The sequence below is a fragment of the Haliaeetus albicilla genome, chromosome 18, assembly GCF_947461875.1.
Source record: "Haliaeetus albicilla chromosome 18, bHalAlb1.1, whole genome shotgun sequence".
NCBI lineage: Eukaryota > Metazoa > Chordata > Aves > Accipitriformes > Accipitridae > Haliaeetus > Haliaeetus albicilla.
The window spans coordinates 10,701,671-10,728,704 of record NC_091500.1 but is presented as its reverse complement, the minus strand read 5'-3'; the positions used below and the strand labels follow the sequence as shown (position 1 = coordinate 10,728,704).

The window sequence follows — 27,034 nt, the reverse complement described above, 5'->3', positions numbered from 1 at the left end:
AGAGTAACTGATGCTGTACAGCAGAATACTTAGGACAGGCCTGCTCTGTTCCCCCTCCCTGGAGCTACAATCTCCAGATTTGTCTTGGGAAGCATGTTTTAATAGAAGGACTCGGAGTTGCCCCTCCTGCAGCCCTCTCTGCTCTCAAACTCCTGGAGGCAGAAGTGAGGTAGCAAGAGGAAGCCCTGTGGAAGATTAACAACTTTTTTCACTTTTTAGGGGATGGTGACATACTGTGCAAGCAAGGAGAGCTGCCAAAATCAGAACCAGCATGAAATGCTGCAGGGCTCTAATGAAGAGATTTCATTCAAGTCTCCACTACAGCCTGTTCATATCCCACACCACTGCCTCAGGGGAGAGCAGCTCACCACAACTCGGACATCCAGGGCAGGGCAAGAGGGAAGCAGGCCACACTCATACTTGGAATCCAACTTCTTAAAGAACTGGGCAGTCTTAAAAACCACATCTACTTTGTGAAGTTATTATATAGAGCAATGTTCACAGATCAGGCACATTCTTGCCAAAATGCCATTTATTGCAGTATACTTTTACATGGCATACAGATAACCAAATGTTGCATCTTCTGTTAGAACTCATATTTCATTTGTACCACTTAAATAACACAGAATGTCATGTTTGTTTCACAAACTGTCAGTTTAGACTACCAAAATATACAGTTTTTTCCTTTCCCCTTAGCAAGGTTGTGAGGTACAACTGAAGTTTACCACTTTATCTTCCTGTGCTTTACAAGAACCTTTTCATAGATACACCTATCAAATAACATTTCTACATTCCTATACAAAGCAAAGAATTACAGCTGAAATTAACACCATCTGGTCATTGCATTAACCTATAAAAATTCATTCAGTAAAAAAAAAAACCAAAAACAAAACACCAAAAACAAACCAACAAACAAACGTAATGGATTTTGCAGCTTTACTTAAAAACAGCCAGCTACATGTATGCACAAGTTTTCCTTGTGCATAAAGAAGAGTTTGGAATCAAGAAGTGTTTTGGTTTTTTCTTGGGTTTGCAGAGAAGGCACCAATTTTAGCCGCGTAGCAGCTCAGGAGTGTTCTATACTTCATTTAAATTACGCAGGTTTTTAAGTTTTACTGTTAATGTGCAACATTTATACCAACTGTTGCAATGTTCTCCAATATTCTCCAATCATTCCCTCTGGCTCAACAGTACAAATATTTACATCAGTTGTAAACACTCCTCCACCCACCCCATACCTTCTGCACTGAGTGATGACGAACTGAACTTGCAAGAAGCTAACAAAAGGCAGAGCAGAAGTAAGGCTTGTGCAGAACACCACACTTTTCTTCTCACTCGGTTTGAGATACTCTGGAGAACTCCAGACCCTCAATGAGGCCTCAGTGCCCCGCATCTGACAGCACATTGACCACCAACAGCTTCAGGCATCCAGACTTTCGTCAGGAGGTGCTTTTTGGCCCTTACTAGTCTGACATCCCTGGAGCTGCTTCTCTCCAAAGTGCAGGAACAGCTTCTGAAGAGCTGTTCTGGAGTCGCGAGAGTCAAGCACGCCAACTGTTGTATATATTTAAGGCCACCTACACTTAGCCTTCATCAGGTTTGTTTCAGGTGCTATGCTTCTCTACTCCTTAGCTGCGAAGTCATGATACGCTGCTTTCTACCTTCCACCCCTGTGTGCCAAGGTATCCTGTGGCATAGACGGCAGACCACGTTCCGAGACAACCGCTGTAAACAGTGCACAGAGAGGTAGGTGCTACAACGCGCCATCAGTCACCTGGCGACTACACAGTAGCGTGGGATAAGAGTATTTGCAGCATGACAGCCCAGCCTAGATTCAGCACCTAAGCAGAGGGAATGTCTGAGATGAGACTGCTTAGAAAAACCTATTTCTTACCAAAGCCTAGAAAGAGCAAGAGGGTAGTGGGACAGTCCAACGCTATTGGTAAAATGAACTCTCCACTTAGTTTGCGGGTCTTTGGGATTTGTTTTGTATTACTGTATGCACCAACTGCTTAGGAGCTGGTTCCGACTATGGGATAATGCTTCCAAAATATAAGTTATTTTAAACCACGTGACAGTCATTTGCTTACCCTGCCCCTCACACCTCCTTTCCCTAGAAATCATGTTCATCCTGATGTTTCATAGGCATTAAGTGCTCCAAATATGGCAGGTAGAAAGAGCTAGAGGATTGCAGTGTACCAAACGTCTGCCCAGCGCAGCAATTTGTTACACTTAAAACACATACATGAGTTAAATAGGAAGGATCCCTGCTATATAGAATTTGAGCACTGATAATTGTTTATTCTTGCTAGCCCTTTCCCTAAATATCAAGAGGTTTATACATACAGTGCTCCCTTATCTTCTCCCCACCGCCTGCCCCAGCAGTCTTTAGGTAAACCAAAGTGAGTTTAGGAACTTGCAGTCCCACTTCTGTTCAAAAAAAAGTAAAATAAAATTAAGAAGTTGTGCAAGAAAGCAGGGAATCTTCAATGAATCCAGATCTACTTTGTAGTTATAAAATTTCCAATGGCAAAGTGGTAAGGGCAAATAACCCAATGATCATATGGCTTAAGTTTAATGCAAAGCACACTAGGAGGTCCACGTGCAGGGAGAGAAGAGTCCAAGAAAGATGGAATAAGAAGTGTCCTGAAGATCAGTGTTTATGCATAGAATTCTTCTTGTTTGTGTGGTTTTTGGTATCCTCCATTAGACTGTTTTGGTTCATCCAGTGAATAGCTGCCTTCGTCTTTTTTCTTCATTCTGTACAGCATAAATGCAACTAGAAACACTGCAAACACCAAGCCTACTAGTCCTCCAGCAATAACACCTAGAAGGGGGAAAAAGCCACAAATTACTCTAGACGCCACACCAGACAACACTAGTATCATTGTAAGTTCCGGATTGTTCCTTACTGCGTGGTCCCTGAATTCATGACTTCCAGAAACTAAGTTGTCCTTTTGCCCCCTTCCCAAACCAGTCATCCTGCCGTTACCAAGATGAGAGCCTGCTCATCTACACGAGGTGAACCTAGAGAAACAGATCTCCCAGCGGGCTATGCTGCAAAGCACGCAAGGCTACGTTGTTCAACTCTAGTAATTTGACCCAGGCAGCATTAGAGCAGTTTTACTGTAATTTTTGAGAGGAGCGAAGCAATAGGTTTAAACACAAAATTCCAGATAACTAGCAGTAGCAGCTTTGCGATTAGCAGATTAATATTATGCCCCTGTTAGGGTTTTGGCAACACAGAATCATGAATCACCACCCTTATTTCAGAGGTCTAACGTGAAAGGTTAGCTTTCATGCTCAGAGATGTACTTGCAGAACTGCAGCTTCTGCTGCCTGGAAGACTCCTTCGAGAGTCTGCTTTTACCAACTAGAAATCCAGAATATCAGGTACCTCCAAGAACTTCTTTTCTGTCCATAATTCCTGAGGCTCCTGCTGCTTTGGCATTCCTCCCAGAGTCAGCTGGCACTTCTGAGTTCTGGGTGGGGACCAAATCCTCATCTTTAGTCAAGATGAAGTCTCCCTGTTGGGACATACAAGGCAGGTTATTCATGTTTCTCATCATGTCTGTTACTGGAGACTTTCCACAGCTTTGTTTTTTTCTCATCTAAAACCCTCCACCAATATAACCTCGTAAATCAATCATTGTTTTTGACAAATTACCACCCTTTCCTGCAAAAACAACTTACTAGATAACACTAAAGCCACCTCCCCGGAATGGGTGTCAAAGCTATTAGTCCTCACCGGGTCTCCGGAGCCATCCTCAGAAACCTCCTCATGCGTAGGAACAACGTCCTTGGGAGCTGTCGTCGTGGGGGTGGCAGTGATGTCTCCCTCAGGATGCATGGTAGAGTGGGGCTCAGGCACGTCTTTAGCGTCTGGCATCTCAGAGCTAGGGATTTTAGGTTTGAGCTCGTGGACCGTGCCTGAGGCTTCTGAAGGAGTTACATGAACCACTGAAGGCAAGCGAGTAGTGGGGCTTCTCACTGTTGTTATAACTGCATCGTTTGTTGGTTTCTCATCAGGTGAGCCCAGGATGGACACTTCGTCCTTCACAGCTACCACTGGCTCCTCTGTCACTACATTACTGGTTGCAGAAGGAGATATTACTTCCTTTTCAGTTCGGCTCTCAGTCCCGCGAAACAGCTGTTCGTTGAAATCCATTGGTGTTGCCAGTAATGAGGAATTAGCTGGTTCTCCTGGGATTCTCCAGGTGTGAGACGGGTCAGTCAGGGGACCTGCAAAACAAAAAAAAATATTATCCTTGGCCAGTTTAGAGACCTATTAATAGTACCTTCAGGATGCTGCTCTAAGGACGATGCCTAACCTGCATAGCCAATTTTCGTTACAACAGCAGTTCAGTTTGTAATTCCTTTTCAGTGGAATAAGGAGGGGACAGACCAATGTGCTATTCAGCAATACTTTATTAGTCATCTGCTTCTCCCCAAGGCACAAGTGCTAGTCTGTTTGCAGACAGGTCGACAAGGGGGACATCTGCTTCCAGTACACTGGTTGCTCAGGATGGTTATCTGACTCTTTTCTCATAAATATTTTTTTTATTTGATTCAGAGCAGTCATCCATATACTCAAACACCCTTAGTCGCTGGCACATTTGGCACTGATGTCAGGGTCTTATTCCTGCAGAATTTAATCTAAAATACAAGCATGTGGCTGGAAGGAAGCAGAAGGATACCATGCATTAGCTTTCAATAGCTTGCTCTTTCCTCAGTAGCATCTCCTCAACTTCAGCACTGAACACCAACGGTCTCTCTCACACAGTTTAGTAATCATTCTGATAGACTTTTTCCCCACCCTAGAACCCCTTTATTCCACTTTTAAAAAATTATGGCCAATGGGAACTTGCACCTGATGATATAAAATTTGCACTTGATGTATGTTGGCAGGTTGGGGTTTACACACCCTCGAGTGGTATCTCCTATCAGCTCGTAAGAGAGGACAAAGGCCCTTCTTACAGTCTCTCTTCCCCATGAGTAAAGAATCAGTCCAGTTTCATAACATTCTTCACGCAATATCTCATACTAGCAGTCACATGGAATATGCCTGCTTCTGCTCCCTTTCAAGTCTCCTACAACTCATTTTCTGCTAATTGTTAGTATCTGCAGCAATACAAGATGAATAGATAAGGCTCTTTCTGTGTTCCCAACTCTCATATTCTGGGGCGGGGGGTGTGTCTGTATATGATTCCTCCCTTCCCCACTTTTAGCTTGGATGCTCATCAAAATCTCGATTGCCACATTCTGGAAGGATCAAGCACGAATAGCACAAGTGCTAATAACTCACCTGCACCTGAACCTGAGAATGCATCGTCATCATCACCAGATGAATCAAGGTCTTCAGGAGGAAGGTTCAGATTTGTAGTTTGCTTTAAAGAGAAGGGGAAAGGTGTGTTAGTCATGAGTTTACTTAAAGTTATCGTGTTGCTTGCGCAGAGTCCTCTAAGGGCTCCTGAAGGTTACACAAACTTTCTTTGTTCAGATTGCATTTTCTCATCTTTCTTCTTTCCATCCTCCCTCCCCAAAAGAGTAGTTCTGGTTAGTCTGTTCAGTGTTGGAAAGGGCAGTCTTGCTGTCTCCCTTCTCTGCGCTGCTTCCACGCTGCGCTTGCTTTGGGAAAGAAGAAAGCAAGGAATTCGTTTAGAGCTGCATCCTGGTAGCAACTGATGCTCAGTCCTTACACAACATAACCATTCTGCTTCAGGTTCCGCCTGCTCATGTCTTTGCTATCTACCAACCACTTCATCTGTAAATTACTGCATTACTTCTAAGGAGCAGAAAGGAAAGGGAGACATATTAGTTTGGCTTCTCTGCCTTTTTCAGCCCTTCCAGCGCTGTTCACATATCTGAAACTACAGTGTCTAACTGGAAGTAGAATGAGATTCCCTTTTTATAAGCATGAGCACTCAGGCTAAGTCCGGAGATAGAAGCCAGCCTTCCATGTAGGAGAATACAACCCTGAGCTTTCTCCATTTATGTTTCAAGGAGTACACTAACCAGCACAGGTCAGTAGCTGAAACAAGAGGCCAAAGCCCTGTTCTACTGCACCTGTTTGTCATAACACACAATATTCAAAGCTGTTCAGGATATCCAAAGAAGACAACACTAAATAAAGCAGAGTGATCACTTCATGCACCTTGTTGCCCTCTGCTGTATAAACTTACTGTTCCTATCGGTACAACATGCTTGACTCTCAGCTCATAACTAGCCCCAGGTTTATTTCTGCAGGGCTACCGTTACCTAACCAGTCATTCTCCCTTCTTGAATTTCAAACCAAAGCCCTGTCAGTCACTTCTTCCGAATTTAATCTTTCCCCATCCCACTACACTCCCAGTCTTCCAGAATTTTGATTTCTATCCGATCCTCAAGACACCCTTGTCATCCCCTTCCACCACTGCCCCATCTGCAAGTTTAGGAGATATTGCATTGCATCATCCAAGCCGATCACAGTTTTATCGGGAGTGTGAAATCTCATTTTATTACATAAAAAGAACAACATACAGTCTTGCCAGTTTGCAACCAGGCCCACTGTATTTCTCTAGCTTGCATTAACACGGTGTCACTGAAAAATGACTATAACACTCATTTTCATCCTAGGAAGCAGTTAGCCAGCACTACTATGATCTGTCAAACAAAGCACTTGAGCTCTCTCATTGTCACTTTATTACCTACATGGCTGCCTTTATTGGCCCTATCTCCTTCTCATTCTTTTAAGATACCAGGTTTATCCAGTTTTCTCTTCTGTCCTTAATACCTTATCCATTCCCCACATTTCCATAGAAAACTAGTTTCCAAGGTGGTTAACTAGCCCATTAGATTCAACCTCTCTGAGACAAGTATGCAAGCTGCCACCAACCTAATCAGGCCCAAGATCTTACCCCTTCTAGGCAATCATTGTAGTTAGATTTTTTTTTTAAAATAACAAGAAAGTAAGAACAAAAAAACCTCATATAGACATTAAACTTTCTAGCACTTTCCTTCTCTACTGGAAAAAAAAGCAAACCAAAACAAACCGCTTTTCCTCAAGCTTCTGCAAGCATATTTCTCGAGTAATTTCCAAGAAGAAACTGCCCTTCAATTTTTTGTTTAGCTGCATGTCATGAGGTAATTTGGATTTTTAGATTTGTCCCTGCTTGTTTGCACTGTGCTTTTGCACTCAACCATGGAAAGTAGGTCAGGTAAGTACTTCCTGTATGTTTTTCTTCTTGTGTCGAAGGTCAGTGACTCACACAAGCTGATCTCACTACACTTCAAATATTAAAGAGTACGAACTGTTGGTGCATAAAGAGTATGGAAAGAACCACCAGGCTTCCCAAACTCTGCTCCCTTGAGCGTCCTTTCCAGTACGTTCAAAAGTGAAGTCAGACTTCAGAAATTGCACCATTTTGGTCGATGGGGGGGTTGGGGACCACTTTTCTCCCTCCTTTCTTGCACTAGCAGTGGCAAGCACAATCCTTTATTCTCCCACTCCGCTTGGTTTTGAGTGCAAAGGATGCATTGGAAAAGGGGGGGGGGGGCATTGTCCTCCCAGTGGGAAGACTCTACCTTGAAGCAGTTAGAAAGCCATCTCTCCAGCTTTTTATTGAGGAAAGAGACTGCCAACACAGTGTAAGACACATCACCATACACCTTTATCTAGGATTGAGACTAACGTTCCCCCAAATCTGAGTCGTCAGGCATAGCTCATACAGGATTTCCAAGAACACCTGGACAGATTTGATGGTCTGCAGACCGTAGCAACACACCTGAACGGATCACAGACTGTCGGGAAATGAAATAGCAACTCTTGATCTTGACTACCGAGCCAGCACCCCTTCCACTTGTGGTGTTAATGGATACGGCTTGTTCAGTCATGCCACGCTCCCTTTCTCGTTATCCAGCGTGTTCAGCCAGCCTACCCTTACATTTCCCCTCACACATGAGCTTTTAGCCTCTTCCCAGGCTGCTGCACGTTCTACTTCTCCATAGCCTTCGTCACACACTTCTTTGAATCCTAGTTTGATTTCTGTATCTTAGCAGGGATAGCTAGGTCATCCTAAGAGGAGGAAAGTCCAGTGCAGCCCAGTCTAAACCAATGGAGACCCATGCTGTTCCAGTGTAGAGCCGCCCAGCAGCCACCTGCAAACATGAAGGCAAACTCAGACCGGTTCCTGCCCCCTGAGGCTGGCTACTGTACTTCAAGAGAATAACAGAAAACATGATTCAGGATTAATAAAGTCTGCTTTCCACAGCTTTATATGAGAACTTAGTGAAGTTGCACTTAATGTGTCTTTCTACTTAAGTTGTCCCAAAGGGTTTAGTCCCAAGCTGCTCCTCTGGGAGTTGCGGCATCTCCCTTTGACCAGGTAGTTTGAGGCCTGGGATCTGAGAGGGACTGTCTTTGCCCCAAATACTCAAGGGACAGTACAGGATTATGCAGATGTACCAGTCAGAATATCCACAAAGTGATGTGACTTCATGACATCGTCCGATTTCATGACACATGAGCATTAGGGGAACGTTTGCCTAATTTAGGTAACTGTACGGTTATAGAAAGACTACACTTCTTGCTCCATAGACTACAGCTTCAGTAAGCATGAAAGGCAGTAACCTTTCCTTATGGCACCACAAAATACAAGTACTGCAGAAAGGTCATGCTTCTGTAACAATCTGCTGCTGAAGGATTTCAGACACAGCAAGGTTAACATAAAACACTGACTCAGGACAGCATTGGAAGGGATTGAACTAATTTGGGTTTGCATCAGGAAGACGGACCGTGCTGTTCAGACAACAAACACCTCGTGGTCAGGGCTTTTCCATGACCTTTTATTGCAGCTGAGTTACACCAATGAGAAAGGTTTTGATTAGTCAAGAGGATTAGGGGCACAGAACACAGATTGAATCACCAGGTTGTGCTATCATACGAAAGAGCTGAAAATAGATTCCAGCTTAAAGCAAGATTACTCTACCAACAACTTTGCATTACTTTAGCTCAAAATTTGATTACCGGACTGTTAGATATAATCAGCTAACGTGGATGTGCTTTTAGAAATTACTTCCATCATCATCCAGTTCATTTGTCAGTCCACTGAGACTATTTGTGGACCATTCACATAGTAATCGATGCCGGAGAGGCTAGATTAACACATTTAAGTTCAGGTGGTGGGATCCTTTGAAGGATCTCTGATAGTATCTCATGTATTCTAGTAAAAAAACCTTTCAATTCTTATAGTGCACCTACAACACGTTGCTTTTTTGCCATTTAACAAGCTCATATCTTTTTAGCTGCCTTTTTTTTTTAGCAGCTCAGACAACACATTAGAAATAACTTGCCTAGCCCTTTTGATTTGGTGTCACTGAATTCGGTTGCATGTGAGGGGTAAAATTTTTAACAGTATTTTTGATATGCGTTAACCAGTTCCCATTAACCAGTGGAAGACCCCCTTCCCCAAGTATCAAAGCAGCCTGTTTAGGGGAAACCCTGGGGAGACTGTTAGCCTCTGCTCTTGCTGAGCGCTGTATTGTTGCAGAACAATAGTTATTCAGTTCTGCTGGGACAACCAGAAAGCTGCTTAGTGGCATCTTCAATTTAATCAAGAATGGGCCAGGCTTTCACAACTCATTAGCAGTATTATTGGCTCCAGAAATCTGACATACTTTGGACTTTTTTTTTTTTTTTTAAAAAAAAGCATCATTTCTAACTATTCTTCAGTCTTCATCTTGGTTGCAGTCTCAGTACATGAATCTTTCTGTGCTTATCCCGTCAGCTGCCACAGAATTCCCTCCTGCTAGAACACAGATCTGAAGTACTCTCTCATGATGAAGAGGAGATTTGTAGTTTGTTAGTTGATCTCACCCCGCCCAAACTGGGAACCACATTTCTTTAATTTGGAGCCATGGTATATGTAAAAGGAAGCAGCTTTTTTCAAATTGCTCTTTGAGGTAAGCAAAAACACTGGCTTTGCCACAAGCTGCCACAAGCCCTAAACTAGATTAAGGATGATTTGTATCCCACTCTTATTAATCCTAGTTAGTGATCAGCCACAGCAGCATCAAAAACACTTGAAATCCTCCATTATCTAAATAATGCTGTTAAATTTGCACATTTGTTTCTCCTAATAAATCCTTCTTATTCAGCTGAAAAGGAATGAGCTGTAATGAGCTCTCCCACCTCAAACACTTCCCTGAGCATCCTGCAAGATTCTTCCAACTTTATGGGAAGCAAAACCAATGGCTTGCTCTTGTTTAGAGAGACATACAAGAACAAGACAAGCGTTTGCTCTCTGGCTTGCCTACTAAATATGGCACTGGAGCATTCGGAAAAAGACTTTCACAAGGATTTGAACAGCTCTAAAATAAACTCAAACAGAAAGGTTTGTCTTTCACCTTTTTCTATATATTGAAGAGCAGAGCTAGTCCCTCGAACAGAAATGCTATCTGAGGCAGAGCAGCCTGAAGAGCTTCTAACCTCAAAATATTGCTATTAGTGTGTGGGAAGACAAAACCACCTGCTGAAAGAAATTTTAGCTTTGTTAAACCTTGATATTCTGCAGTTAATAGCCCACGCATGATTAACTACAGTCCCAGATGTCCATGGTCTTCAGACAGCTTAAATGGTTAAAGGAAAAAAAAACCCAACCACAAACCACCAGCACCCTTACCTATCCCCCTCCTTCTGTAGGCATACAGACTGCTACCATTAAGTTGACCATGCAGACCTTCAATTTTAAGTCAGCCATAATTCTGAAGTAGCTGAAACACAACTGATGCTTTTATGCATCAAGTCAGAAGTGAAGCTTGCATGCAAGTCTGCTGCATCAGAAGCAGCAGCAGTGTGGCACCATCTCAGCTAATGGCTCTTCCAGTTGGTTCTCCTGTCACTCCGCTGCTAAAGTTAACGACCAGTGCTGCTTGGTGACCCTGCAGGTTAATGAAGTAGTTATCTTCCTAGAACAGCCAGCCTAACAGCACAGGCCAAAGAGCAGAAAGATGGCTACAAACCGTCCCACAAACAGTCCATGGACTGCATAGCTGAGATTTAAGCAGTACTTTTATCCCTGGCTAGTGTTCTGATCAAGGCTGTTCAAACCATTGCAACTATCTGCCCTCCCTATTTCAGCTGGCATCATTTCCCACCTCCCTCAGTGAGCTTTTGCTGCACACCAGACTTCATCATCCCCACCCTTCCAACTATCAGTTCACGTCAACTGGAACCAGGCTGGTTAGTGGCTCACAGGGTGCTCCTTCCAAAGGGATGCCGTCAGGCAGCTCTCAAGTGGAAAGTAAAGGGTGCTCTTCTGCTTAGCAATGCAAGCACCATTTTAGCAGCAAGAGGTAAATATGCCAGTTAATCTGGCTGCTTCTCTACCAGATCATTATTACTATAAAGAAATCTGGAGAATCTTGGTTAACCGAGTTCTTAACTGGCCTCCTTTTCTGGTTTTGGCTGGTGACTTGAGAAGGGGACTATCTTTGAGGGAAAGCTCCTAGCTGCAACAGCAATTGCTTTTGTTTGAGGCATGAACCACCTGATCATCACACAGTAGCCACCTCTTGGCACTCAGGCTCTCAAGGCAGTGAAATACCTTCCAATGCCTACTCAAAATAGGATGAGAGCTTTTAGGATCTATTTCACTACGGGCAGAACAGACCAGACTGTAAACTCTGCCCACTGTCCGCTAGGATTTGATCCTCCTTTTCTGTCGAGCTTTGTGGCCACAGCAGTAGAAGCATACTCTGATCCTTTGAACAAGATGCAGTGGCCAAAGAAGAAAAGCATCCAGCTACTCTATACGCGCAGCAGCTACAGTCCCAATACTTCTAGAGGCTCACCTGATAAGTACCACACTATTACCCAATCAGCATTACATTTTCTCCTTACTGTGACAGGGCAACTTTTTTAATTACGTAGGGCTGAAACACAGCAATCAAACATGCCAAGAGCAAAAATGAACCAGCCTGTCACCATCAGGTTGGGTTTCACGTTGTGCAGCGGGGCCCTTTAAACTACCGCCTCCCACAGAAGCGTGTCACTTCATGCTTCCTGGGCCATCCCCTGCAGAGCTGTTCGTGCAGTCCCACAGTGAACCAGATCAGGGAACTGGTCTGGTTAAAAAAAAAAAAAAATGAAGAGGAGAAAACATCATGCAAAGAATTTTCCAGCAGGACAAGTTCCCCAATCCTGCTCGGTGCATGAATGCACAAGTGTTTGCATTGGCACAGGGCAGAGCGCGGCAGCCAGGGCTGCTTAAGCAATTCACAGAGAATCACCGCCTGGGTTCCCGGGATGCTGACACACATTCACCTACCCTGCGGCAGAGGGGCCATGCCACCACCATGCATTATGGAAATGTGCATCACCACCCTCAGACTGCAGGCAACATGCAAAGCAGAGGCTGACTCAAAGGGCTCCTGCAGAAAGGAGCAAGGAGAGGGGTTGTAGGGAGAGTTCTTTCCTGCAGAGTTTGTTTGTTCACGATGGATAAGGTTTGTTCCGAAGTCTGACAACAGCATTTTTAAGTCCTCGCGGATCTCTAAACACAGTCGTAAAGGCTAGATAGATGCCTTATTCAGAAAAGCAGTAGTACTGCTTTTGTCTTGAGCCACCTCAACTTTACAGGAGGTCCGGTGCGATTGCAGTTCAGTACTGGACAAGGAGTATATTGCATGTCCTTCAGCAGAGAGGGCTGAGCAAAGCCAGGGATAGCAGGAGTCCAACAGGCTGACGGACACCACAGCTGGGGAACCTTGTGGCCATGCAACGTACACAGCATCAGTGACAACACGTCACTCATGCGTGCTGCCAGGAGCGTACAGAGCACCATGTCAGTTCTGATGCAGAAGAGCTAAGCTGCCTCCAAGTTCTCTCTCAGCCAGCTCCCCTAGAATTCTGGTCAGTCCTTCAGCAACACAGAGAAGCAAGCTAGAGGCTGTGCTTCTGCTTTTCCACCTGGAGGATGTATCAAACAAGTAATATCCTACACACTGCTTTCACTCATGCCAACCTGCTCCTTCCAGCCAAGCAATACAGCCCAGGCCAATGACTGAATCTCACCGACAGGTCAGCACAACCACAGACATGACACACAACAAGCACTCAACTCAACTCTCTATCAGTGGCAGGTGCAGGTTGTCACAACGTGGCCAAAAGCGCTGTACCTTTTGTCTCCCACATCCAAGGCAGCCTGTGTTTTGAAGATGCAGTCTAATGAGAAAGCTCTTTTCCCTGCAGCTAATCTCATGAGAAGCAGCCAGTTCAGTTTTATGCTATAGCAGATTTTCTTTAAAGAGCCTTCCCTGCAGCTCTTTAACATACTTGATAGTTCAGGCATTCATTTCTTCAGATAGCACGAGAAAGCCACAGTCAATGTATAACCTCAAAGGGTTGTGCAAAGTAGGTGCAGCTCAGTGGGGCCATACAGCTAACAGCTCCAGTTCATCCCAGGGAATTAATTTCAATCTGTTTCAGCTGGCTTGAGAGATGAGCAGTGAGGTACATAAGCCGAGACCAGACAAACCTAACTTGTTGTAAAACTCTGTGACTTAAAGTCACCAGCACTTCTTACTTTCTAGTGTAGCAAAACCAGCAGAGAAGATTCAGCCTTTCAGCAACAGCCAGTTCATCTGCTTATTTAGAAAAGTACAGACCAAGAATTGCTTAGTTTCAGCCAAAGCCAGTGGTGGGCTGCCCGTCCCAGGAACCCTGACAAAGTAAGGTTAAAAAAGGGGAGTATGCTGCAGGTCAGAAAATCTTTATGAAATGGAAACCCATCCAGCAAAAGGACTTTAGTAGCCCAAAACCCACTACCCATGCATACTAGTAACTGCAACACAGATAAACATGACCCTCCTGTCAGAAGAAGAAATTAAAAGTGACAGGATCTAAGGTCCCTGCTGCCTCTTCCTCCCCCTGCAGTAGCACAGCCACATGCCCCTGGGCTACCACGTATTCCGACATGGCTAGTTCACAACCTGTAGGACGACCGCAGCACACACGCAGCGCCTGCTGCGGAGTTCAGGCAGGTGCGGTTGAGCAACCCACCTCAGACAAGCCATCAGCAGTTATAGCCACTTAAACGGAGACTGGACTTTGTAATGTTGCCCTCCAACACCTGTAAACACACTGACCTTATGCCTTCAACAGCAGTCCCAGCAAAACCAGTCCCTATCCTTAGCCAATTATTCCCATCCATGCGTTGACTTCTGTTACCATGAACAAACAGTCTCGCTCGCATCTGGGTGCAAATTCCTTTCTTTACCCCATCTCCTGCCACCTGCTTACCCTGTCTTACGGGATCAGCACTGAGGACTGCCACTGGAGTGAAACTCGCTACAGAACCACCGAGACTTCCCGGCTTGTGCAACTGCAATTGCAGGCTTCAGACCACCCGATTGCTCCTTGGCAGCATGCACGGGTTGGAGAAGCCAGTCTCCTCTCCCCAATAAAGCTAAGAAACAACCCAGCTCCCAGTAACGCAGACCAGTTAGCATTACAGCCCGGAGACTGATGAATGTAGTCCAAGACTGGGTCTGAGGGAAGAGCTGCAAAGTGGCTGGTGTCTCCGTTTGTCCCATTTGAGACTGCCTTCTTCCACTAGGCCTGTTAGCTCAAACTGGTCAGCATGCAGCTGTAGGCCACGTGCCAGGATGCTGAGAGGCTCACCCTTGCACGTTCCTCCTGCGGAGGCCATCACTGCAGAACAGGGCGCAAGGCTGCAGCACACCAACGTCGGGACACGAGAGGCAGTTCAGGGACTGTGGTCCCACAGGAGCACAACTTGCTCTTTTCATCTTCAGCCGTTCAGCTCAGGAAGCCCCAGCTCACAAATCAGAGATGTGTTTATGGGAAAGCGTGACGTGGTCTATGGCATCTCAAGTCTTCAAATTAGGCTGGTGGCACACTATGAATCACTGATGATGCTCAGCAGCACCAGGAAAACTTGTGTCTGCCTCTGGTCCTGTTTCCTGGAGACAAATGTCATAAAACTTGACTGGTGGAACTACTACCCATTTCACATGAGCTCCATGCCAGCTTTTATGTGATCAGAAAACTACCCCAAGCAACGTCACTTACAGCTGCATGAGCGCTCTGACCTGAGCAGATGTGTTCCCAGAAGTCAGAAGCAACCTCATCACCATGCTACACAGTATTCTGGGGGGGAAGAAGCTGTTCTGCTTCACCTGAGGAAGGGAAGCCAACATGCAGCCAGGAATACTTCCTACCTCCAGGAATTATTATTAGGCAAGAGTAAGTGCAACAGCCTTCAGTATCCAGGCACAAGGCTAGGAGAAGACCCAGCTTCTTATCTCAGTCCTGGGAGTTTCCCTCTTCTCCTCCTTGAACTCTAGCAATTACCTAGTACAAGATATGCCAAGGAGCCGGGAGACAAAGCTGTAAGATCTTCTTGAAGGATCACAGAAGCATTTTCACTCTATTAGTGATACACAGATATGTTTCTAATTTGAGCGAACTGCTTGCAGTGCTACGCTAGGTCAGTGAAATCCAAGTTTCAGTTAAAAATCTCTAGTGTATCATCAAACTAAGGGTTTACTGGTAGTACTTCTGGTTCCTAGCAGCTAGGAGGTTATTTAAACCTCAGCAGAAAGATGAAATCGCAACCCTGGAGTACTAAAGGTCTCAGCTAAAGCAGGTTAGTTAGTAAACTTAATGAGACTCCTTAAACCTACAAATAGCCTTACAACAACAAAAAATGCTGACAAGGTATTCTGATTAGTTGCATAAAGTTACAGTGGAACCACCCAGACTTAAGGCTTTATAGGAGGATATATCCTATAGCAACTGCATATATCCTATAGCAACTGCTTATGCACCAGACGACAAAAATTGCTTTCTATTTGCTGACACTTCAGTGGCAGAAACACCTGCCAGCTGTAAGGCCTGCTGCTATCAAACTCTGCTTTAGCTTCCCCACTCATCTGCTCATCGTTTACCCTACAGGACATACATCAAGCCCTTCACATCATGACAACCAGCCTCAGACTCAACAATCCAAGACAAGGCCTTCTTGATCACTTTTGTAAACTCACATTTTATCCAGAAGGAGGCACAATGAAGTCTCCAATGCTTGTGAAATGTTTCTTTCTGCTAACAATCTGCATTTTCCATACACACATCTCGGACATCTGTTACCTTTGAATGCTTTATTTCATTATAAATCTCATACCCAGCGTCTTAATTACGGCACCACCACTAACCCTCTTCAGGCACACTCCCCATTGAAGAGCTGATTGATCATGGAACTGGAAGTATCCAGAAAAAGCTGCCTGGCTTGAAAAGACACTGTCCCAGTCCCCGTCTCACATGTGCACGCCATATGGCAGGACCAGTCGCACCCCACAACCTGATCCCTTGGTGCTGTTATTTGTCAGTCTGCTACAGAAGATCTTGACTATTTGCAAGGGAGCTGCAGAGGTAAGTTAGACTTGGGCAGCAAAATGAGCCAAGAGCTGGCATTCAGTAGCTCCCTCCTGATTTGTTGGTGCTCCCTATAGCTAAGCTCTAATGAGTTCTAAGAAACTCTGTTCTTGCACAGCAAGAGTCACACCAGTCAGCTGCTGGTCTGTTAAGAAGGAACTTGCGAGTCTCAGTCAGCAGCCAGTTGCTGGACTCACACCGACCATGCAAGCAGCTTTAGATTTTGGTTTTGATCCAATGCAGGGCAGTTCCTGCGCCTTGGCAGGTCTTAGACTAACACACACTGTTAAGTGTACTTTTTGCATTTGCTTCTACGCCTCACCATTTCCAGTTTCAAGTAAACCAGCATGGATGTGAAGAAATCAAGTCTCTCCCTACATTATGAGGCATGATATCAGGTCTGTTTTATCCACAGGATCTTACAGTGTTGACTAAGCCTAGATTGTTTATAATGCAGAAGTCTTCCCTGCCAAACAGATGCAGTTACACCAGCATGACTAAGCCATATGCACAAAAGGACTGAAACATCTCCACCAGATGCAGGAGCGACATCTCAGATCAGGAATACCCTGCTCCCCCATCCCAAGAGTCTTCTCAAAGAGGCACTTTCAGCATCACCCCTTCCCTCCACATAGTCTTAGCAGCTCCTGAGTGCAGGTGCTAAAGAAAAGCAGCACGTCCGTGTTTCGGGTACTACTAGTCTCCTTGGAATAAACAGCAGTAGGCCAGAGGGTCTTTGGGCACAGGCTGGACATTTCTCTGAATTACTCTAACATAGAACACGGTTCAGGCTGCATGAACTCCCTTTGAGAAATATGCGTGTTCATAACTCCTGGAGCATACAGCAAGGGATCTACCCGTATAAAATGGTGCAGAGATCAAGCTCTCAGTGCCTCTTCTAGGACACTAATGGTCTCTGTGTCCAGGTTTACAAAAGCATTGTTAATCCTGCATGTAACACAAAGTTCTGACAGCAGTTGCTTACTAATGCCCCGTTTACAGTTAAATTATGCAACACCTCAATGAGATTATGGAAGCTGGCTGGTGTACTTCCAAGCTGAGTCATGAGGGTGTTGAAGTATCATTTCAAAGCTGAAGCATCAAATGAAATCCTCCCATCAGAAACAGTCTTAAAACTGTTGCTGCAATTGTGCTCTAGTCACCTATAGCTCTACTCATTTCAGAAATGAGCATTAGGCATTTCTTGACCAAAACCCTAGTAAAGTAATCGACTCTGACCTAGAGTCACTCAGTTGCACCGTTTAGTACCACAGAGCCCTGAACAAGGGAGTGTTACAAAGGCAGGATAAACCGGAGAGCTTCCCTTTGATCCAAGCAAGTCTTGCTGTAACAGATACTAGCCTCAGCTACCGCATGCCTTCATTTTGGGGTACACTGTTTGTTTACCCGTCTTCCCCATGGCCTTGTTTCAGAGCAGTCACCAAATCAGTTGAGGAGGTTAACGTTTAGGGGGAGATGCTACCGCATTTGTGGAGTCTAGATGCTCCCCTGTCTCAGATGGGCAACTGTAAGACTTAATTTGTGATTTAGACAACCCTGCGTTTTACACGTCTATACTGTGAAGAGACAAGAGACATCGCTAATGCCACCTCTGATGGACTGTCAGGCATTAAGACAAGTCAATAAAACAGTACTAAAGATTGCAAGGCAAGGCGAAATGCTTTAGTACCAAGTTACTCCTACCACAACACATCCCTTAGTTCAGGCAAGTTTCTGGCAAGGAGTACCATCGGGATAGCTAGATGCTACATAACAACAGATCAAACTTGTAAGACACTGTTCCAACATCACTAAGTTAAAGATATTTCATATATGAATAAACTTCTGGGTCTACTCACTGACTACCAACTCTAGCCAGCACAATATATCTCTAAAGAAAGCAGAGCATAAAATGCTGAAGGACCACCTTGTGGGCCAATTCTAAAAGCACAGGCTCAATCACTGGCATGTACCAGCACCATCACTACTTGCCCTGGTTTCAGCTCAGATAGAGTTAATTTTCTTTCTAGTAGCTGGTACAGTGTTATGGTTTGGATTTAGTATGAGAATAATGTTGATAGCAACAACTGAAAACATCAGTGTGTTAAGTAGTGTTTATACTAAGTCAAGGATTTCTCAGCTCCTGATGCCCAGCCAGCAAGAAGGCTGGAGGGGCACAAGAAGTTGGGAAGGGACACAGCCAGGGCAGCTGACCCAAACTGGCCAAAGGGCTATGCCAGACCATGTGACTTTATGCCCAGTATATAAACTGGGGGGAGTTGGCCCAGGAGGGGTGGGGTAGATTGTTTGGGAAGTAACTGGGTATCGGTCAGCAAGTGGTAAGCAACTGCATTGTGCATCACTTGTTTTGTATATTCCGATTTTTTTTATTATTGTTATTGTCATTTTATTATCATCACTGTTATTTTCTTCCTTACTGTCCTATTAAACTGTTCTTATCTCAACCCACGAGTTTTACTTTTTTTTTCCCCCAATTCTCTCCCCCATCCCACTGGGGGGGGGGGGGGGGGACTGAGCGAGCAGCTGCATGGTGTTGAGTTGCTGGCTGGGGTTAAACCACGACACTACTCCAGTGAATGCTCTGCTGTTCCAGGTTTGTAGTATTCACCTCGCAAACCTCAGCTGATTGATTACACAAGATTTCTCACGCAACTGTAGTTGCTCATCCTTCTGAAGCATCCAAAAAGGTTCAGTTTTCAGTGAGAGAGTCGTGATCTCCTATTACGAACTTTCACTTTCTTTTACTGGATACTGCAGTTTTCACAATTTCATAATATTCTGGGCCTGCTGCCAGAGACCCACTGGCTACATCCATACTAGTAAATTAAACAACATCAGGGAACATCCCCGGGCACTGGAACACAATCTATACCATCAAATTATTAGAATGATCTCTGGCACAGTTTCGAGCCTTGCCAACTGGTATGCCCCCAAATGATGCATGGGAAGGTTCCCCAGCAGGCAATCTGGTGGTGGGGGAATGTTAAAGGATAGGTCAGAAAATAAGATTTGCTGTACAACTGGGACTCTAGCATTTAAGTTGGCCACAGGACAACTAGTGTCCAACCTCTTTTACTTACTAGAATCAGCGTAAGGAGGTTTGGTGGATCTTTTTAACCCCTTTTGGCTGCATGCTGGGGAGGTGGGGGCATACTGAGCAGCTAGCACTTTTCAGTCACTGCAGTAATAACTTCTAATTATTCATAATTGCATCTTCCAGCTCCTGTAGCAAGAAACTCACCATCATTTCACAGCTCGGTGTGACTACAGATGCAGACTGAGGAACTTTTTGCAAGTTAAACACCCTTCAGAGCAGAGCCGATGCTGCTGGAGGATTAAGCTAGCAGCTTTCCTCTTCGAGGCCATGAGTCAGTTGATGTAAGCGCACGATAGCAGAGCACTCCTTTGCCACTGCCCAGACACGCCAGAGTCAGCCTCTTTTGTTAGGTGCTTTGTTCACTGATGGGAAAGTAGTCACAATCTAGATGATTCCTCCGTTAGGACAGAAAGAGATTTAGAAGTCAAAGCTGTCTAGCTGCAGGCTGTTAGGCAAGTTTCGATGCAAGCCTCACTACCACTTTTCCACTGCACGTAGGTGCCACTTACACCCTGTTAGAGCCAGTGGGGTGGACAAATCTCATTTGGCCATCAAATCTGCTGGTGCGAGAGTCTCTGTTACAGTTTCATAAGCACAGACCACAACAGGGGAGTGAAAAATATCACATATATTAGTGTTTGCGTTAGATAAGAATTCAAGCAACCTTTGTGGTTCCTCTAGTTTGGGCTTTTACTCCCCTTACCCTTCAACTTCTTGACCAAAGAAAGCCTGGGCTTTGTCCCTACAGAAGATACCTGTTAGCTGATCAATGGGATAAGAGGTCCTCTCTTCTGCAGAGATCTCTTACCAGAGACTGATGTTTTGGTAGGTAGACAGGCTGCTCTGAGCTCTTGTGGTTGTGCAGAGCACAGGCATCAAATCTCCCAGATCACCATCCTGGGGTCAGGGCATATGGCCTCCAAATCCTGCTGGGAGCCGGTCAACAAACAGCACATGACAGGGACAGATATCTCTCTATATAAATATATACATACCTGTATTTATATTTCGCCACTGGTCTCAAAGCATACAATAAGGCAGCAACAGGGTCCTGTTTTGGGACAGGACAGAGTCCGGTAGTCTCTTCCTACAGCACTGTAGCTGCCAGCTCTGATCCCCACGGAACATAGAAAGGCTCCCTACCAACACAGCCGCAGCAGTACCGCTGCTATGACATGGAGCTTCACAAGAGCTCTCATCTGGAAATCGTTACGTTAATCACTGCTTGCTCTCCAGATGGTAGACTGGCTCCACTCTCCCCTGCCCACCTCTGGCTTCAATATACAGTCCACTCCTCTAGTAATCTCTAGATGCAAGGGGCTGGGCTGGAGCTGCTGACTGGCTCTGACCAGGATGCGTACCGCGACCAGCGTTAGAAACTACTTGGAAGAGCTTTCCTGTGTACAGCACAGGACAGTCATGGACTGCAGTGCTGCCCAGAAAGCATTCGGCACACTCCCCTTACAGCTGGAACGGAGTTCAAGTTTCCTTCTATTTGAGAGGCAATAAGCTCCTCATCACGGGGCACGGGCAGACAAAGAGCAACCCCCGTTCTCTAGTTATGGCTTGTGTACGCTCAGGTGACGGAGCCAGGGCACTCAGAGGAGGTGTTGCGTGAACCGGCTGTACTTTGCAGAAGGCTGGTTGACAAGAGTGTGTGCCTGGGACTCCCTACAGCCAAAAACCTAGACCGTCAGCCATTGTTTCCATGACCGGCATACAAGACATTGTCATTACTGCACAGGCAGTGCAGAAAAGTTACAGCGTGGAGCATGACAAAAACATAGAAGCCTCCATGAAAGGCAAGATACCCACGAGTATTTTAAGCTGGTTGGCAGGCAGTTCCCTATCTTTTATCAGTACCTTTGATTTAGTCAGAAGTCATTCTGCCATAGCAATCCTGAAGACCTTTCAGTTATTAGAAAAGCCCTGAACACTAAGGGGCAAAATGAGTGGACATTAAAGAGAACCATATTGCAAAAACAAGGGCTATGGAGAAGATAGTTCTGCCAGAGAACACAGCAGCAAGACACTTCAGTGAAGTAGCAAGAGCTCTTCAACTGATCAATACCTGAAAGAGTTTCAAACTAGAAGGCTAGCAGAAAAAGCCATAACTTACAACACCTCCATGACTCAGTTGTAACTGCAGCTCCAGTGACTCAACGGGAAGTTCTATTACCAAGTCCATCCAAATCCCACTAACACGCTGGTTCCCATCCAGCAAAGCAAGCCTCACTGGTGAGACTGGTCTCAGCAGTGAGATACAAACGTTACAGTCAAGCATGGCAAGGAGCCCAAGCTAACAGACTCCGTTGGACCCATGCCGGTTCCACAAGACCCAGAACGTTGGCTGCAGCCAAGCACCGCTTGAGAAACTGAGCGGTTGGGAAACCACCACATTAGCAGATGTTGCTCCACAAGAGTTGCTTGTAGGAGGTCCAAATGTTATCTCACCTTGAGGTAAGGCTTCACAGTGCAGTAGCTTTTCCACTAGCATCTCCACTAGCATTTCTCCAGTAGAAAGTGCACTATCCCAGGCTTCTAGCCAGGCCAGATAAAGCTCATTTCTGTGGTACGCCAGTAGCCTAGCAGAGCAGTAGTTCAAATGAAGTACGCTAGCCAACTCTGACTTAGGACCTGTTAATAATATTGACACTCGGCACTCCTAAGGAAAGACCGCATGCCCTCTGCAGCCTAGAGTATCTTCTCAGCTCAGAAGAGAAGTGAGCCTGTAAGAAACACCAAAAGTCCTCGCACTGTTGGTCAAAACAACTTCCACTTCGCAAATTCACTGCCTGTATCAAAGTCTAGGGAGTAGCAAAGGTTCCTCACTTCTAGTCCACAAATAAACAGTGCCTTTAAATAGTGAAATGCTCAGCTCGCAATCCTCCCCCCCAAAATACATCCGCTTAGGTTTCTGCTCATATTCCTCACTTCAGAATACTGATACAGGACCCAGCTACACTCCCTCATTTCTTCCACAGCCTTTAGCAGAGCAGGACTACGGTATTGTTTGGAGGCACTGATCCAGCTGCACTAGAACAGGAGGGAGCTGTTGTTCTAGCTGAAAACTGATGTTTCCCACTGCTTTACTAGTTCTCTTGGCACAGAAACAGCACCTGTCCAGTCTGTTTGTTTATAGAGAGAGTTACCATGAAAATTCCACAAATAAAAAGACTATCACTTTGAGCTAAATTGCTCTCAGGTAAAGACACTAAAGGTGTCGATGCTCCCCTTATAGGCAAAATGAGATCTAGTCAACAAAGCCCCGGCAAAGCAACTCATCTTGAAGTAGACGTGCAGGGGCTGGTCAGATAATCGCTCTCTTTGGCTCCACTGATTACATCACCGTGACTATAATGAGAGCTTAGGCACCTAGCACACACACAGACACCTACATTTAGGTGCCCTAACATCAGCTGAACATTGTCCTGAGGGACTAGTGCCATTTGAAGTACCCTATGTCTCAGCGAGTGCATCAATCTCCAGCTGTCCCGGAGTGCTGTATTAATAGTTCTGAGTTAATAGAGTAGGAGACATCCAAGACGAAAATACTAACGCTGCAATGCTGAAGCACAGCAATTTTGTCATTGACAGCACCTCCTCGGGAAAGGGGTCCGGTCCTATCTTCTCGCTCCCAAGAAGCTCCCTCCTCCCTGTAGCAGGCCCTACTAAAATCCCATCTCCCTAGATGCCGGATGACACAAACCAGTGTGGAATGTCCCTCTCGGAGGCATTAGTGTGGTTCTTGGACACAAGAGCCACTTCAAACAAGGTTACGACAAAGTGCTACTATACAGGCCACCTGGAGACACCTAAGCCCTAGCAATGCAAAACACGTACTTAGCATGGACCAATTTTGCTGCTAAAACAGCAGCCTACATTTCAGGTTAGTGCACTAGCTTAATTTTAGAAGGCTTACAGGTTTCTTCCACTTGCTGTAACTTGTCTCGGGTTGTTAGAGAGGATTGTTTGGTTTCCAGAAGTTTCAGACTGCTGCCATTAAAAATGTTAGCTCTTCTAGATGCTTGCAACGGCGAGAAACCTGGAACAAAGGACTACAAACTTGCACCAGAGCCCCCTTACACGATACAAACCACAGCTCATTAGTCTGTGCTCTAATCAGAGTTGACCAGATACAACAGAGTCACCATTTTACCGGCAGGTAGCCACCAGCGAGTGAGTGTTCAGATGGAGAAGCGCTGTTTATAGTGCTTGATAAATAATGTGACGCTGCTCTGCAGGTACTACAGAAGAAAGTGTTTCCTCCTTATCCACTGCCTACATGTTTAATAAGCAAGCTGGACTACCTAATTTCTTCTAATTAGTTTACATTCAGATAGGAATGACATCACCCTTGGAAAAAGGTTCTGCCTGCTCTGCTAAGCTTCTGTTAACCGCCAGCATGCACCTACACCAGATGAAACAATCAAACCCCTGTTCTCCTTCACGGTACAGCCTGGATTGTCCGCTGTCCTCCTGCAGCAGGCTATGCATCTTGGCTCAGTTGGCTTCATGGCAGGGTTATAGTACGTAAAAGGTTCCATTTGAAACAATAACTAGGTTAATCCATTAAGATGGATCAGCCTTCTTATTTCAAGGAAATCAATGCCCCCATCATAACAGCAGAGGGCAATTACTCTGATACAAGGTGTTTTGAGCAATGAAGTGTGACCTTGAAGAAGAACAGGACCCTCCCCAACCTTTCCTGCGGGTAAGAGTACCCAGAAAGAAAACGGCTATCGTTCACCCACTTTCTTGGTCCTGCTTATTATTATTCTATGACAATATGCATGGATGTGTCAAGTCATCCGGCACTAGCCAAGGGTCAAGTGACGTGCCAGCAGCAGTGGCAAGCTTTCCAATAATCGGACCACCAAGAACCCAACACAACCACGCCAGTGCCCGCAGCACTGTGATCTGGCATATGCAAAGGACCGCGTAAGGTCACTCTGCTTTCTGTGCCCAACGCACGAGGCGTTCTGCCACTTGATGCAAACACATAATTATTCCAGATGGGTGGGAAAGGCAGCTTAGCCCGTGTCATTGACATTTTGACATGGGAGAAAGGCCACGTGATCACCAGAAGGGAAACAGCCTCGACGCTGAGTCACCGTGGAGAGCCCCAAGGACGTGGGTTCCTCCATGTGTTCGCCCAGGAAGCCCCTCAATCCAAAGCGTCATCCGAGCCTGCGTGTCTCTTGCAGACAGAAAACTCCAGACAAGCATTTACTTCATGTCCTTATCATTTCTAGTAAGGAGTATTTATCACAGGGGAATTTTATCTGAATGTGCTACAGAGGCTGCAAATTAACTGCAGTTTTTCCACTTTATTCAGCAGAAAGCTTATTCAGAAGCTCTGAGCAGAGCCCTCTCCCCACGAAACAGAGCTGATTACGCACACATGCTTGTCATTTTTAGCTGTAACCACTCACTACCACGTGGGCTAGAAGCGTACGTGTCCAGATCTACAGGTAGAGCTCCCAGGCAGAATGGTACAGGAAAGCCGGAGGTGTTCTGAGCAGCTTGGATCCTGCCGAGCAGTTTGTTCTGCCACTCCTTATCCAACCGCTCCCGTAGTTCGTCTCCAGACAAGTTTCAAACCAATTACTCCCCTCCAGAAGGAAAAAACCGCCGGTTTTGACTCCGACGATCCCGCCTGCTCACGCAAAGCCTCACGTCCCACTTTTCCCTCCTAACGCACCCAAAGGAGAGCAGACTCCGGCAACGACGCCCACGCGGGCGGCCGGGACCCCGTGTCCCTCACTCCCCCCCGAGGAGAAAGGGACGGCGACTGGGGCTCTGTGCCCCTCGAGTGGCGGCCACAGCCGCCCACCCCACGCAGCGAGCCCAGGGCCCCCAGCAGCCCTTTTACGAGGCCGCGGTGCCAGGTTTCTGTGGGAAGGCCCTCCGCAGGCAGAGGGGAGGCAGGGAGCCGGGCGGGGGGGAACACACACACACACTCTCACACTCACACCCGGCCATCTTCTGTTCACGGATGACATCTGGCGGCGGAGGCAGAGCCTCCCCGGGCTGGGAGGCTGCCCGCAGCCCCGCGGGGACCGGCCCCGGGACACCGGAGTTTGGAGAAAGCTCCGGCCCCCCCCCACGGCCGTCACGAAACGGGGGGGGCGGTGAGGAGGGAGAAGGCGGACACCCCCCCCCCCAAAGGGCACGGGGGGGGGGGGGCAGCCGGAGGATTCGTGCGCCGAGCCGACCCCCGGGATTTTTTTTTTTTTTTTTTTTTAGTGGGCAGGAGGAAAAGGCATCCGGGCGGACCCTCTGCCGGGCACAAAGGCGGTCGGGGAGCAGCCGACCCCCCGAGCTGCCTTCGGCGCCGGGGGGCGCGGCAGGAGCACCCCCGTTCCCGAAGCCCCCCGTGACCGCGGGGGAGGGCGCCCCGGCCGCCGCCGAACCACAAAGGGCCGCATGCGAGCGCTCGCCCCGACTCGCCCGCTCCACGGGGCGCCCCACGCCGGAGGGACGACGGAAGCATCTCCCCCCCTCGCCCCGCTCCGCTCCGCCGCCCCGGTCCCTTTCCCGGTCGCACCCAGGGGCTGCCGCTCCCCGGCGGGGGGTTACCGGGCAGCGCCGCCCGCCCCGCAGCGCAGGGCGCCGGGGCGGAGCCGCCGGCAGGTCGGGATCAGCCGCAGCGGGTCTGGTTTGAATTAAGGCTGCCGGGGCAGCGGGGGCTGGAGCCCGCCGCCAGCACAAAAGGCCACCGGAGCCCTCCCGGCAGGGCACGGCTCCCCTGCGAGAACCTGGCGGGGGGGGCGGGGGGGGAGCCGGGCGGACCCTCCAGCCCGCCCCGGCCCCGGCCCCGGCCCGGGCCCCACCGCCCCACGTGCGCCGCCGCCGCCGCCACCCCCCCCGCCCCCGCCGGCACCGGGCTCACCGGGACAGCAGCCTGGAAGCAAAGGGCCACCAGCCACACGGCCACCACGCTCATCATCCTTCCTCCTCGGCGGGCCTCGGGAGCGCGCAGCCTGCCCCTTCCCCTCTTCCCGCGGTCTCCTCCGCCGCTCTCGCCCCGCTCCTCTTACTGTTCTTTTAAGTAGCTGCGGGGTCTCTCCCTTCTCTATTTTTGTCTTTTTTTTCCTTTTCTTTCTTCCCCCCCCCTCTTCGCAAGCCGCCGAACCACCCTCCCAGCAGCGCTCTGCGGCGGCGAGGAGTTGAACTCTGTCTTTTAATGAACTCACTGCAACAACCTTCACCTTACGGCCAACCCCCCCCCCGTTCCCCGGCCGGCTCCGCCTCCGCTCCCCTCCCCGGCCCCGGCCCGCCCCGCCGCCCGCCCCCGCTTCCTGCCGCCGCGCTACCTGCGCCGGCACCGCCGGGACCGGGAGCGGGACCGGGTCCCGGCCCGTCCCCCCCCGTTGTGTCCGTCCCCTCCATCCTCATCCCCAGCCCCGGCCGGCGGCAGCAGCCGTCGCTTCCCTCCCATTGCATTCCCAGATTTCCTCTGCGGCAGCGGCAATGCTCCC

The 27,034-nt window shown here is 47.3% G+C and overlaps 1 protein-coding gene across 1 annotated transcript; it reads right to left on the bottom strand.

Moving 5' to 3' along the window:
- Nucleotides 1–514: 514 nt before the first annotated feature.
- Nucleotides 515–26,692, bottom strand: SDC1 (syndecan 1). The gene is made up of 5 exons (XM_069805719.1): nt 26,446–26,692; nt 5,306–5,387; nt 3,749–4,242; nt 3,398–3,527; nt 515–2,827 (listed from the first exon to the last, which is right to left on the bottom strand). The coding sequence occupies exons 1-5, from the start codon at nt 26,500–26,502 to the stop codon at nt 2,661–2,663; spliced, it is 930 nt and encodes a 309-aa protein (XP_069661820.1). The 5' UTR covers nt 26,503–26,692; the 3' UTR covers nt 515–2,660.
- Between the last annotated feature and the right edge of the window lie 342 nt (nt 26,693–27,034).